This window comes from Lissotriton helveticus, chromosome 11 (assembly GCF_964261635.1).
Source record: "Lissotriton helveticus chromosome 11, aLisHel1.1, whole genome shotgun sequence".
In the NCBI taxonomy this organism is placed as follows: domain Eukaryota; kingdom Metazoa; phylum Chordata; class Amphibia; order Caudata; family Salamandridae; genus Lissotriton; species Lissotriton helveticus.
Window position 1 is genome coordinate 1103722848 of NC_136072.1, and position 13824 is coordinate 1103736671.

Sequence of the window (13824 nt, forward strand, 5' to 3'; positions counted from 1 at the left end):
TAAAACAAGCCGCACAGCGTGAAAAAAGCCGCCGCACGCATGCGGTTAACACACATGCGAGCACCTTCAAATATGTGAGTTGAGGATGTGCAATGTACCAAACGCTCTTGTGTTTGATTTAATGAAATCAAATATTGTTCCATGCATAATAAGAATCTAGGTAAACACAACAATGTGCCTGTGTCGGACACCATGAATATATTTTGGATGTAGGAGAGCTCCCCGCCAATCAATGCTAATGACAGGAAAAAAAGGAGAACTTTCTTTAGGACGGGAACCCTAGCCCTCCCTGGGGTGGCGTGCTTCATCATGTGCTCCTCCAAGCAGAGTGGAAAGAGTGCAGTCTTAATATAACAAAAAACTATCGCCTGGTCAGACCCTCCAACTTTATTTTGTCTGCCAGGGGCAGGATTAACAAGCATTTGCAGTGCAATAGGTCTCGCATTTGTTAAAGTTAGAGCTGTTAGTGTTGAAAATGACTGTTTTTTTACTTTCGCTTTTGTTGTATAGCAATAGCACTATGCAAATATAATTACTCTGCTGCAAAACGAAAGTAAAAAACATTGTGATTTTCTACGCCAACAGCTCTAACTTTAACAAATGCAGACCTATTGCATTGCAATGCTTGTTTTTAAGGGGGAATCACCATTTCGTCCTGCATTCCAGATGAAAGTTCTTGCGTCGGGTATCCATGCTCGCCACACATAAGCAACAGCATGTTGTATACGACGCAGTCCACTACTTACCCACTTAGGCAGTGAAGCATCTCCGATATGGAGGATTGAGTGGATTTTACAATAGCAGCAGTTAGCCTTTTTCTCACCATAGGCAAGGCACTGGAATTGTGCGATGCTGCCGCTTTTTTTTATTTGTGCATAATTATGAATTATGAATTTACTACATACTCCACTAACTGCAAATTTTAACCCAAAAATGTTTGAGGTCAGATCAAAAGTTACTAAAAACATTGCAACGTCTTCATGCACAGTGAAAGGCCTTCACAATAGTAACTGCTCATCTTTTCAGTTTATTACTACCATAGGTACTGGTAATAAACATGTGTCGCATCTATAGATATGCATTTTACTGAGGCTTCCTATATATTCACTGGCTACTCAACAACATGGGTGTATTTATGTTTTGGTGCACTCACTGGCCTACTGAGCATGCTATGTGGTTGAAACAGTAATACGTGATGCAGTCAGTGGAATTGCATATTGTTGAGCCATCTGACGAAAATTGTGGCAAATTAGGAAATGTGAATGGTAGCTGGCTGTCGCATAGTCAGTAGGGAGTTTGGTTTGAGGCCGCTCCAGGACAAAATTCTGCTATCCTAAGAAATATCTGTCCGCACGGATTGGCAGTCCAGATGGATGAACCATCTGTTGGAATGGCAAGACATTATAAATTATCTGTCCTCTATAACAGATTCACCTTTGTCAGGACGATACTGTGCTCCATGCCTTGGTAAAATGTGGCTTCTTTTTCCATCATTTAAAAAAAAAAAAAAAAACCCTGAGACCCTTCTTGAAAGGCGCTGACAAAGTCTGTTCGTTTTTTTTATCCTGGGACGATATGAGCTTTCTCTTTTCAGTGTTTGTGACTATTATTGAAGGTACCATTGTGGAGAAAGAGGTAGAACAAGCCATTCCAATGCTCAATCAGGAGAATTGTCATTACATTGAAAACCTGACAGTACTACATTTTCAAGGTACTGCCATTCTCGATCGATGTTCTGCCGAAGACCTAGGGGGTAAACTGCTGAAGTAGCACATAAGCATCCACTCGCAATGCTGATGCTGTTGTAGTATGTAATATTCTTTAGACTGGCTATAGCTTTCACTGCAAAGCCAAAGTGGCAGGAATATCTAAAACTGGAATGGGCCAAACAAAATGCAAATGGTGTCTATTTAGTTGGTGTTCCATGCTGCATTTAGAATGTTAGATCATGGATTCAAAATGGTAATTCAAATTTTTTATTTTTTTTGCAGAGTTTTATATAGCGCGAACTAGACCCGAACCGAGCGCTTTACATAGCACCAGTTACGTTACATGAGGACGAACACACATTCATTTTTAGGCACGGGGAGATTAAGTGATTTGCCCAGAATCACAGGAGGTTTTGGTGTCGTTACCGAGACTCGAACCCAGATCCCCAGGTCCGAGGTCGAGCGCCTTAGGCTTGAGACCATTATTTATATCATACCACTGTGTCTGGTTGGTGGTGTTGGTAGCTTGCTGCATTTAATCAGCAGTAGAAGTTGAAGTTACAGCGACTAGTCCCAACCTTTTACTTTGTGGTAGAACATTAGATTTTTCTTCTGGTGATGAGTGGAGCAGTCAGCTGCTTGAAACCCATGCAGTTTACAGGTGACTTTTGAGACAACTAGTACCTAAGACAATGGAGAGAAGCACTCAAACATTCTAGTAGCAGTGTTGCTCATGGTTGCAGCTATGTTTGGTAAATTCACAAGTGGAAGGGATTATGGATCGTACTGTTCTGTCCGAGGCTATATGGAACACATGTGCTCCACTTCTCATTGACAATAACTGCTTTGCCATTGGCCTGTTGCTGTGGAACGCACGGTGAATTTCACATCTAATTACCACAGACTGATGGAGCCATATCACATTGCACCAGGCTGTCTTCTGTTACCAAGGATACCATAACTAGTTGTGCAGTCAAGTAAACTTTATTCAGTTTCACAGAGGAGAACCATAAAAGTTACAAACATACAATTAAATAAAAACAAGCATTTACAATGCAATGGTCTCGGCATTATTAAAGGTAGAGCTATTGGCTTTGCTCATGAATTTTTTTTTTTTTTTAATCATTAATAAATAGCATTGCAATTTACATTGCCAATAGCTTAATCGTTAAATAAATGGCATTGTCATTTACAATGCCATTAGCTTAATCGCTCGCATATGCAGGACCTATTGCATTTACACCCACACAGAGCCACACACATACAGAGCCACCCACAGTCATTTACAGAGCCACCCACACAGCCACCCAGTCATTCACAGAGCCACCCACCCACACAGAGCCACCTACAAAAAAAGCTAGTCACACAGAGCCACACACACACAGAGCCACACACAGAGCCACACACAGAGCCACACACAGAGCCACACACAGAGCCACACACAGAGCCACACACAGAGCCACACACAGAGCCACACACAGAGCCACGCACAGAGCCACACACAGAGCCACGCACAGAGCCACGCACAGAGCCACGCACAGAGCCACGCACAGAGCCACACAGAGCCACGCACAGAGCCACACAGAGCCCTCCCCACACACCCAGAGCCCTCCCCACACACCCAGAGCCCTCTCCACACACCCAGAGCCCTCCCCACACACCCAGAGCCCCCACGCACAGAGCCCCCCACACACACACAGAGCCCCCCAAACACAAAGAGCCCCCCACACACAAAGAGCCCCCCACACACACACACACACACACACACACAGAGCCCCCCCCACCCCCCCACACACACACAGAGAGCCCCCCACACACACACCCACCACACACACGGGGGGGCTCTGTAGGGTGGCGGGTAGAAGAGAACCCAGGAGGAAAGCCGGATCGAAGAGGGAGAGCAAGCAGAGGTGGAGGAAAGCAGCACCAGCGAAGGGTAAGAGCACAGCGAGAAGGAGGGGAGGCAGTTCATGTCTAGGAAGGTCAGACAAGTGACGGAGGAGAGGGAACAGACAGGCGGGAGGAGGGTGATTCGAGAGGCGACAGAGGGATGGGAAAGAACTGAGACGTGACTAAGACGAGCAGAGGCGACCAGACCAGTCGGAGAAAGAATAGTTGGATGGCTTATCTGTAAAATTGCCATTCATTTTAGAAGCGTCGCTAATTATTATGCAAAATTGTAAATGTCGATTTTTAAGATAAACTGAAAATATATGCTTTTTATGTTTATAGTGTTTCATAAACCGATAAACTATCATTTTGATAAACAGTAGATCAGCGGGAGCAAGCAAGAGCCGAGAACTGCTGGGGTAGAGAGCCGGAAATGGGTTCTAGGTCCAGGAATGGAAAGATAACAGAGGTGTGTAGAACAAGAACAGATAGAGAGAGAGCGTGCAGGAGAAGAAAAAGTAGGCGAAAGAGGGAGCAGGGAAACTGCAAAAGCGGGGGGTGGGGGCAGTGAGCAGAGGGGGAGCAGGACAGGTCAGACCAGAAAAGAGAGGGCAGACAGAAGAGGGGGAGCAGAGGGCAGCAGCGAAGAGGGGAGGGGGAAGGGAAGGCTTAAGGGATGGGTACAGGGCAAACGGAGGGACATGAGAAAGCGAAGGGGAGATGGAAGGGGCGAGGGTACAGACAGAGCAGAATATATAAAAGGGGTGGAGGCGAGTTTAGGAGAAAGAACGGAGATAGGACTGGAGAGAGGGAAAGAACAGAGGGGTGAGAGGGAGAAGAAACAGCAGCGACACCAGGAGAGAGGATTACATCCAGGGGAGCAGGGAGAGGATAAGAGTGCGGAGAAGTGAGATCAGAGAGAAGGAAGACTGGGGACAAGTAGAGAGCGGGGGAACTCCAGAAACCGGGGGTGAGGAGGGATGCGTGCACTTTAAGGAGAGAGGGCCGAGGGAGTACGTGGAGGCGAAAGGAGAAATCTGAAAGAGGATGAAAGAGCGGGTGCTGTGATGAGATATGATGGGTGGAGGTGAGGGTGGTGGGGGTGGAGGCGATGGTGGTGGGGGTGGAGGCGATGGTGGGGGGGCAGAGAGGAGTGTGGATGAGGAGATAAAGTGCAGGTCTGAGTTAATGATTGAGTGGTGGGGAACTGGAGGTACGCCTTGTAGAAAATACATTGATTAATATCCTGGATAGAATTAAATAACTAGGAAAAAGTTCAGGAGAAAAAACCCACTCATGGGCAAACAGGCAGCTGTACCGTACCATCTCAGATACTCTTGGCCCTGCTTGAAATACCTGGAATTCGTCGAAGAGAAATTGCACTTTACTTCTGGAAGTTTGTGTCGCATCACAAACACAAAGCAGTACCTAGCAGTTATGGAAGCGTGTGAGGGGGCAGGCGCGGCTGGTTTTGGGGATAGCGCCCCGCAAGTGCTGCAGCTGCTCCTTGTCGCCGCGCTCTCCACCAAACAACTCCGGCGCCGCTTTCTGTTGGGAGTCCTCGCTGCACGGCTGAGGGATCCCGCCTGCTCCTCGTCAGCTCGATCCTCCAGCTGCTGTTGAGCGGCACTCAGGATATGCTGCGGCGACCGGATGACTGAAGAGAAGGTGCCGCGGCCTGGATTACACCGTGCACCTTCCATGATTGCCGCAGAGGAATGGGCTCGCGCACACCAGGAAGTGAACGCGGACGCCTGGGTGCGGTCTTCTCTGTCGGTGGCCGATTACTAAAGGTTTCCTGACGCTACCGCCTGACGTCAAACGGGCAGCGTAAGAGCCTGGGGAACAGAAACCGAAAAAACACCGAAATATTAACTTGGGACTGCTGCCCGAGCAGAGCAGCCATACAAAGGAGTATTTGTCCATCACAAAACGCAACGTGACGTTGCAGGCGGTGGTGCTTGTGAGTCGGAAGCCCGTGGCGCAGTTCATTTTTCTCGGCAGGCGGCACCAGCTGGAGGAGAGCAGAGGAAGCGGCAGCCGTTCGTATCAGCTGAGGAAACTGCGACGAGAGAGGAGCGCTCCACACGACCACGTTTCTCCGAGGGGAGGCAGAAATGCCTCGGAGAAACCACTGCCATTTTCGTGATTGGGGGGTGTGTTTTCGTTCTCTCCTCTTCCCATTGGCTGGAAGGTAAAATTCCAGCCAATGGGAAGAGGATAGAAAAGCTTAAAAAAAACGCACCCGAATCCGAAAAAGACTGGGCTTGGACCGAGTGATGCCCCTCTCCTTCAATGGCTGGCCAGCATTTACTAGGCCAGGCAATGGAGAAGAGGGGAGGGTTCCAAGCCCCCTCTAAGAAACATTAAATCTTGGGCTCCGCCCACTGCTACGCAGTGCAACAGTCCTCGACCTAACCATGCAGTCAATTAGGCAAAGGCATCACAGGCACAATAGCTTGCATGATTGCAAGTGGAATTTTATGCACCACGGTGCACACAACACAGCTGAAGTGGCTTCTGTATATGCATACCAAAAGTCTTTTTAACCACCCTACACTTTATGGGTAAACCATTGCAGACTACGCATTGATTTAAAAAAAAAAAATTGTAAACATTTTATTGATTTTCATTGCGGTAATCAAATATTCATCATCACATTTAACAAACATTCTTCCCCCCATTAATCAGGTATCAGTGGGTTCAATTACATTTCACTTCTGCTAATTAATGTTAATGTCCAATGTTCCATGACACGACATCGTTAATTTAGGCTCTATCAACCCCCCCCCCCTTCCAATGCTTCTGAATTGCACGCACCAGGGCCGCATGGCGTCTGCATTCTGACGTGGCGCAAGGCCTCTTTCAGCAGTGGGGAGAGCCTTGGTTAGATCTATTCGCCACAGAAGAGAACGCGCAATGTCATCAGTTCTGCGCGTTGGAATTTCCAAGGCGGCACTCGCTCGGAGACGCTTTTCATCACGAGTGGAGTTGCGGTCTATTGTACGCCTTTCCGCCTATACCACTTCTGCCCAGAGTGCTGAAGAAGATCCGGCGCGACCGGGCCCAAGTCATCCTTGTGGCTCCGGACTTGGCACGAAGATACTGGTATCCCGAGCTACTCAGCATGTCAGTCGATCCCCCGATTCGTCTGCCTCTTCGGGAGGACCTTCTGTCGCAGCAGCAGGGGACGGTTCTCCACCCGAACCTGTCCAGCCTCCACCTACAAGCTTGGAGATTGAGCGGCGACAGTTGAGGCCATTTGACTTTCCTCCCGAAGTCTGTAATGTCATTCTGGCAGCCAGGCGTCGATCCACGAAGTCTGTATATGCCTGCAGGTGGAACAGATTTGTGGCATGGTGCACAGCAAAGGCTGTGGACCCACTCTCTGCACCCCTTTCTGAGGTTCTCCTCTTTCTTCTTTCTCTTGCCCAGCAGGGCTCTGCTCTGGGCACTATCAAGGGGTACCTTTCTGCCCTTTCCGCCTTCTTAAGGCTACCTGATCAGCCTTCCTTGTTCAAATCCCCCATTGTAAATAGGTTTTTGAAGGGCATCACACACATGTTCCCTCCTGTTCCTTTTTTTGGTGATGCCCCAGTGGGACTTGAATCTTGTACTTACTTACCCAATGTGTGCTCCCTTTAAGCCGCTCCATAACTTTCCTCTCCGTCTTCTTACTTTGAAGACTGCTTTCCTGGTTGCCATCACCTCTGCCAGGAGTGTGAGTGAGCTCCAGGCTCTTTCTTCTACACCTCCTTTCCTCTCTGTCCATCCGGACAAGGTTGTGTTGCGGACGAGACCCTCTTTCCTGCCCAAGGTTGTCACGGCCTTCCACATCGGGCAGTCCATTACCTTGCCCACCTTCTTTCCGCCTCCGCATCCCTCGAAAGAGGAAGAGAGGCTCCACCGTCTGGACCCAAAACAGGCGCTCTCTTACTATCTGGATCGCACACCTCAGTTCTGGGTGGATGACCAACTCTTTGTTGGTTACGTGGGCGCTAAGAAGCGAAAAGCAGTGCACAAGCGGACCATCTCTCAGTGGATCATCTTGTGTATCCAGGCATGCTACTGCTTGGCTAAGAAGGAACCCTCTGTTGGATTGCGGGCTCATTCCACTCGGGCCACGGCGACTACCACTGCCCTGGGCCGAGGAGTGCCCTTGCAGGACATTTGCCAGGCAGCCACGTGGGCCACGCTGCACACTTTTGCACGACACTACTACCTGGACAGCCAAGTCTGGAGGGAAGGCTTCTTTGGCCGTTCCGTCCTCCAGGACTTTCTGGTGTGATTATTGGTTTGCAGACCCACCACCGGGGTTGGTATTGCTGGGGTATCTATTCTAAGGTAAGGAATCTTTCACTAACGTGTCTTTCAGATGCACAAGTTACTACTTGTGTAACGATATATCTGTAAGAGACATTAGTTAGTGATAGATTCCTTACCGACCCATCCATCCTCCCCGTTCTGCTAAACGATATCTAGGGTTAAGGTCATCCCCTTTCAGGGCCCTAGTTTCATGGCACCAGTGTTGGTTCTATCATGGCTCTGCGTATCTGGCGCGGAAAAGCTGTGTATCAGAACTGACGTCAGTGCGCATGGGCGGCGTCTAAGTACTCCGTCATTCCGGCGCTAACGACGCCGACGACTGACGCGGAGCCGCGGACGACGCCTGCCGGTGCGCAGGGGTATTGCTGTGCAAAATTTTCCGGATCCAGTCTGACGCCTGGGGATATTCTAAGGTAAGGAATCTATCACTAACTAATGTCTCTTACAGATATATCGTTACACAAGTAGCAACTTGTGCTTCTGGTACTCCGGGTGCTCTGGCCTTGCCTGTTCCGCTAACCTCATTCGTCGGTCCTCTTTCTCAAAGTCCTGCAGCAGGGTTTTCCTTACTCCAGCATACTTGGTTATGCATATCCCTCTCACTTCCACCTTAAAGGCGTCCCATTCCACCGCCCTAGTAGTAGCAGTTCCTGCGTTCTCATTAAAGTAGTGCGTTATCCCCTCTTCCACCTCCCTACGGAACACTGGGTCATCTAATGTCTCGGGGCGCAATCGCCATGTGGGAATTACAGCTTTTTCTTTCGTCCAATGCAAGGTATTCAGCAATGGGCTGTGGTCGGACAGGGTCCTTGTGAGATATTCAGAGTGGGTCACGGAAGGCACTACCAATGGGGAGCACAGTATGGCATCTAGCCGAACATGAAGCTCGTGTAGAGCTGAGAAATGGGAATAATCCCTAACCTGCGGGTGATGCGACCTCCACACATCAACCAAATGCCACCTATCTTGCCAATCAAGCCTATACTTGGACAGTTTATGAACTGGGGAATCTGGCAAGGGGGGGGGTGAATCCAGTCTATGACCGTATCCGATATTGAGTTAAAATCTCCTCCCAATATTATCGGGCCCGCCAGGAAATGTGCCAGAATGCTGGACATCCGGTCCAGAAATCGCGCCTGATCCACATTTGGGGCATAAATACTACATAAGGTTACCTCCCTGCCATACAAGCGCCCTTCAACCGCAGCAAATCTGCCCTGACCATCTATTGTATGTTTAAGCATCTGAAAGGGGACCCCGGCCCTGATCCAAATCAATGCCCCCTTGCAAACGCCGAATAAGATGTGCTAAAAACCTGTCCCCTCCATCTACGCTGCAGTGCTAGGCCCTCCGACTTAGTACGGTGCGTTTCCTGGAGCAATGCTATGTGCACCCCCCTCCTGACCAGATATGCATGAACCTTGTGGCGCCTTGTCATCGTATGTAGCCCCCATACATTCCAAGTAATGCATCGCAAATCGGGTACTGCCCCCATCATCACAATTCAACCACGACTCCCCTCCATGTACAATATTGAACACACCGGTGAACCCCAGTACCCAACCCAGCCCCCAACTCCCCCACCCTACCAAGAACAGGTCCTAAAATAAAACAGTTAGTCCCCATCCAAACCATTCCAATGCACACCTCATAAGCCCAGCAGTAGCCACTGCAGGCATGCCTTAAGGGCAACGGCGGGGCCTAGTGCCAACGGGTGACCGCTCACATTACTCCGCTGTGATCCCCAATAAAACATAGTTAACTTCCCCACCCGTGCACCAGTCAATAATGTAACAAAGCACTGTGCATGAGGCGTTTCCCCGCCCCGGGGCCGCTACCCAAAATACCCGCTCTATCCACCACACACGAACAGCGCTCTACTACAGTGTAGTACATGGCCCGTGTACAGCCCTCCCAGCTGCCCTCCAGCTCCTGGAAGTTCGATCTATCACTCATCCATGAGTCCATCTGCTGTGGCCGGGGTGACCTGAGGCATCCGAACACTCCCGACGTCTCAGTGTCCGACTCTGTTTTGTCCTTCTCCGTGTCCGTACTCCCCGGCGACTGCATAGTCTGGCTGCTAGACAACGCAGACACTGCCTCCAGTGCGTCCTGTCTTCCCAACTCAGTTTGGGACTGCGACGGTTTCCGCACCTTTTGTCGCCTGCGTCGAAGGCGCTGTGATTGGCGCTGGGGCAGCCCCTCAGGAGCCTGTACGTTTCCATCCATGCCCATGTGTCCTCCGGGGTGTCATGGAAATGAGTTTAATGATTCACTAGAAATGTAATATTGCGTTGAAAGAAATCGGATTTTCTACTATGGACACATTCAAACGCTTGTAAGCCCCTTGCTATACTTGGATTTTGCATACATAAACATGTGAACTAGTTTGACCTGGTTGTGCATATTTTATATCAAGTGTTATTGCTCAATTGCCTGTAAAGAAATTTAGGCCACTGCAAATGTATTGTAATATTTGTTAAGGTTGTGTTTTCTCACGCAATGTTTTTTTATTTACAGGTTGGCGACACAGTAAAAGTAACAAGGATGAATATAAATGGTCAGTGGGAAGGAGAAGTTAATGGTCGAAAGGGGCTCTTCCCCTTTACGCATGTCAAAATAACTGACCCTCAAAATCCAGAGGATATTGATTGATTTGAGACTTTCCAGCTGCTTAACTTTTCTAATGGCATCCCAGAGATATGATCACAGTAACTGCCTGACTGATCTTTAGTGTTGCATATTTTTTCAGCTGTTTGCAATTTGGCAGTCCGAAATTAACATGTCTGCAGGGCTCAGTTGACTAGCTGAGGGCTCCCAAACTGCATTTGCTTCTTAGAACACGCCCTTGCCATGGAACTGTTGGATTGAAGTTTGTGTGGAAGGCGCAAGAAGCTAGAATCTCCCCAACTCCCTCTCTTCTGATCAACTATTCAAGCCCGAAGCAACTCATCTCGAACAAATTCAAGTCCATCTTTGGATAGACAATTGTGAACAGTCTAAAGGGTTGTTGGACATAAAGATTATCAGTTATGATTGTTTTGGAAGACAATTGGCTCTTTGTGTATCATCAGCTGCTCCGTGTGACTGCTTATTATACACAGGGGTTCTGCTTTTATCGGAGCTTCGAAGAATGTTTGTGAGAATAAATGACTGTATTTAAAGAGCGCCTTTACAATTAGGCTTATTTATACAGAAGTCTATTAAATGATCCATTGTACTTTATTGCCTGTTGTGCTGTATTTCTAAAATTGCAGCTCTGTATGCTGAGAACTCGAATGAAATCTGACCTCTTACAAGCACTGTAACTGTAGAAAATCAGCTATAAAGGGACACTGATCACTAGATTTAGTTATGTTCATATTATGAACTTGTGGGAAAACTAGCCTATTTTCTGCTTGCCTTATTAACTGTTAAATCGAAGTCTTTTGTGCTGACACGCCGTATGGCTGTGATTATTCTAGATAGCTTTACTTTAGGTATGCTACTCAATGTGTTAATGTGCTGTACTTGGTAACAATTTAGGTGGTAGCTGCATGTACAAAGCATGCCTTGAAAGACTGCTGAATTCATCAGGCTGCAATTAACATTTAGTAATGAGTTTGAGTACTACTGAAACCATTGTGAACAATTAAACTGCACTAAATGATGCCATTTAGCTGAGATGGTACAGATTCCGCCTAGATGTACCAGTAAGACTACAGCCTGCAAAGTACAGGTTCATTGCACACAATTCTTACCTATAGATTTTTTTTAATGCAAAACCAAATATGTTGGAAAGCTGTTAATTCCCCCTAACCAAGATGTTAAAGCTCCCCTGGCTTTACACACCACTGAAAGCTTGCTAATCATGTTAGTTTTGTTACCTTTTTGAAGTATTATTTTGAGAAACTCCAGATACTGGCCTTGGGAAGAACTTATTTTGTACGAAAAGTTCTTCGCTCTGTGATCATAGAATTTGATTCTTCAGTTGTAAGCAACCTTCCAAAAAAGATCTATGCAAATGGTGTACATTTGGCAAAGTGTGATCTAATTCTGCCTAATTGAGGACTGCCCAAAAAAACGTGTGGTGGTTTTGGGCTTTAGTACGTAAAAATACTGTTGTAATTGAATATCTGTATAATATCAGGTTTTGGACATTAACTTATATGTCCCTTCACTCTATTTTAACCACATAGATCATGTTATGTTTCCCTTTTCAAGGCTTTGATTTTGTTGAAAAGAACAGTTATGCAGTTTTTTTTGTTAATGGTTTTAAGTCCTATTAATGCATTATTGCCATAAACCACAGATTTGAGCAGTCAGTCTTTGCACATGGTAAGGGCAAGTAGTGATCTTTCAGACCATCCACGTTTAGCTATTTTGCCTGCTCTTCCTCCTCTTGTCCTCCGTTGATGTCTGGGCAAGTTAGCAGATCATGCTCCTCCATTAGTTCTCCTGACACACTTCTGAACGATTCTCTGTATTTCCACTGTTCAGTTTGTAAGCTACCACTGAAGGATGTTAGTCCTTTTCTGAGTATTTTATGCCGTTCACCAACATGCATTGGGAGAGACCCCACACTCCCCTTCTTACTGTTGAGATTCTGCCCTTTCATTCAATGCGGTTTTACTCTGCCCACCTAATTCTGCCATTTTGTTGAGTGCCTTTACATGAAACAGTGAGCGCTGCAAATGTTTAAATTTGTGGCCAATGCATGTAGTGGAAATAAAGGGAAAATGTTTTGGGATGTTCGTAGGTTTAATTTTCTGAAGGGGATTTCTGTGCCATTTGTTTGCTTTAAACTCTTATACTGTTGAATCATGGATTTGAACACGATTTTAATCTTAAATGTACATTGGGCAACTAATCAAAATATTTTGATAGTTGTTCCTATTGTGAATGGTAATGTCTGTGCTTATTGTGAGCTGATTTAGGTCACGCCTGAATCACACCAAAGGCAATACATTACACAGTTATCGCCGCACATAAACTGTTTTGATCCTATAGCCAAATCAACCGTAAAACTGTAAGCGTTTTAACATTGTGGGTGAATGGAGGAAATCATAGCTCTGCGTTTTTATTTTTCTGTTATGAAATTAACAGTATTAAATGACTTATATTCTTGGATAAAATGTGTCAATTTCTCTTTCATACTCTCCTCTTCAAGATTGATATTTGCCACTGAAAACATCCAATCCCATCTTAAAACGCATAATTCAGGTAGCACCAGTTGTGTGGCTAGAGCAAACTTTGCCCTTATCTGGGAGATTCAGCTACACTATCTTTCAATGAAAAGTGATAATAGGACCTGCACCTCACAACCACTTTCATGATCGTCGGTGGCTCTGTACAGGTTTGTTCTCTCAAATCAGGCTGTCAGATCCTGCACACCAGTCTTCAATATTTTGGCTCAACTCCTTGGCTTTGGAGTACCTGCAGTATAGGCGTATAAATCTTCCAGAAGCCTGCATGACCAAACATCTAGAAAGAAAAGCATGTGCTTCCATTGAACATATTTGCAAGTCTGGAGGTTCTGCATCTGGTATCTTGAGAAGCAGGTGGTTTATCTCGAACTGAATATGGCATTCAGTTTGTTTCCTTTAAAAAAGTGCACTTTTGAGTGATACTGTTCCCATTGACTACTCACCTCATGAGTATGCCTGTGCGGGCCAGACTGGCTGTGGAGCTCTTTTTCTGTCAGTGGATCGCGACTGATAATCATAAGCATGAAATAGTCCTGCCCACGTGCAAGGACCCCGGAGCACTTCTTTGAAAGGCATATTTTTTGTTTGCCTTATTTGGGGAATGCCAGCAGGTACATGTCACTGAAATGAATAATTTTGCAGCCCAAAGACAAGGCTATATTGCAAATTCTGTTCATTTACTTAAAAGATCAATATTTAATAAAACACCTTAC

General features: G+C 46.7%; 1 protein-coding gene across 1 annotated transcript in view; it reads left to right on the plus strand.

Annotated features, from left to right (window-relative positions):
• CRKL (CRK like proto-oncogene, adaptor protein) overlaps window positions 1–13039 on the plus strand; it is a 56816-nt gene extending 43777 nt beyond the window's left edge. The window contains exon 3 of the mRNA XM_078667786.1: window positions 10446–13039. Within this exon, the coding sequence (XP_078523912.1) occupies window positions 10446–10580 (135 nt within the window). The 3' untranslated portion in view covers window positions 10581–13039. The remainder of the gene's footprint in view (window positions 1–10445) is intronic.
• Window positions 13040–13824: the final 785 nt, after the last annotated feature.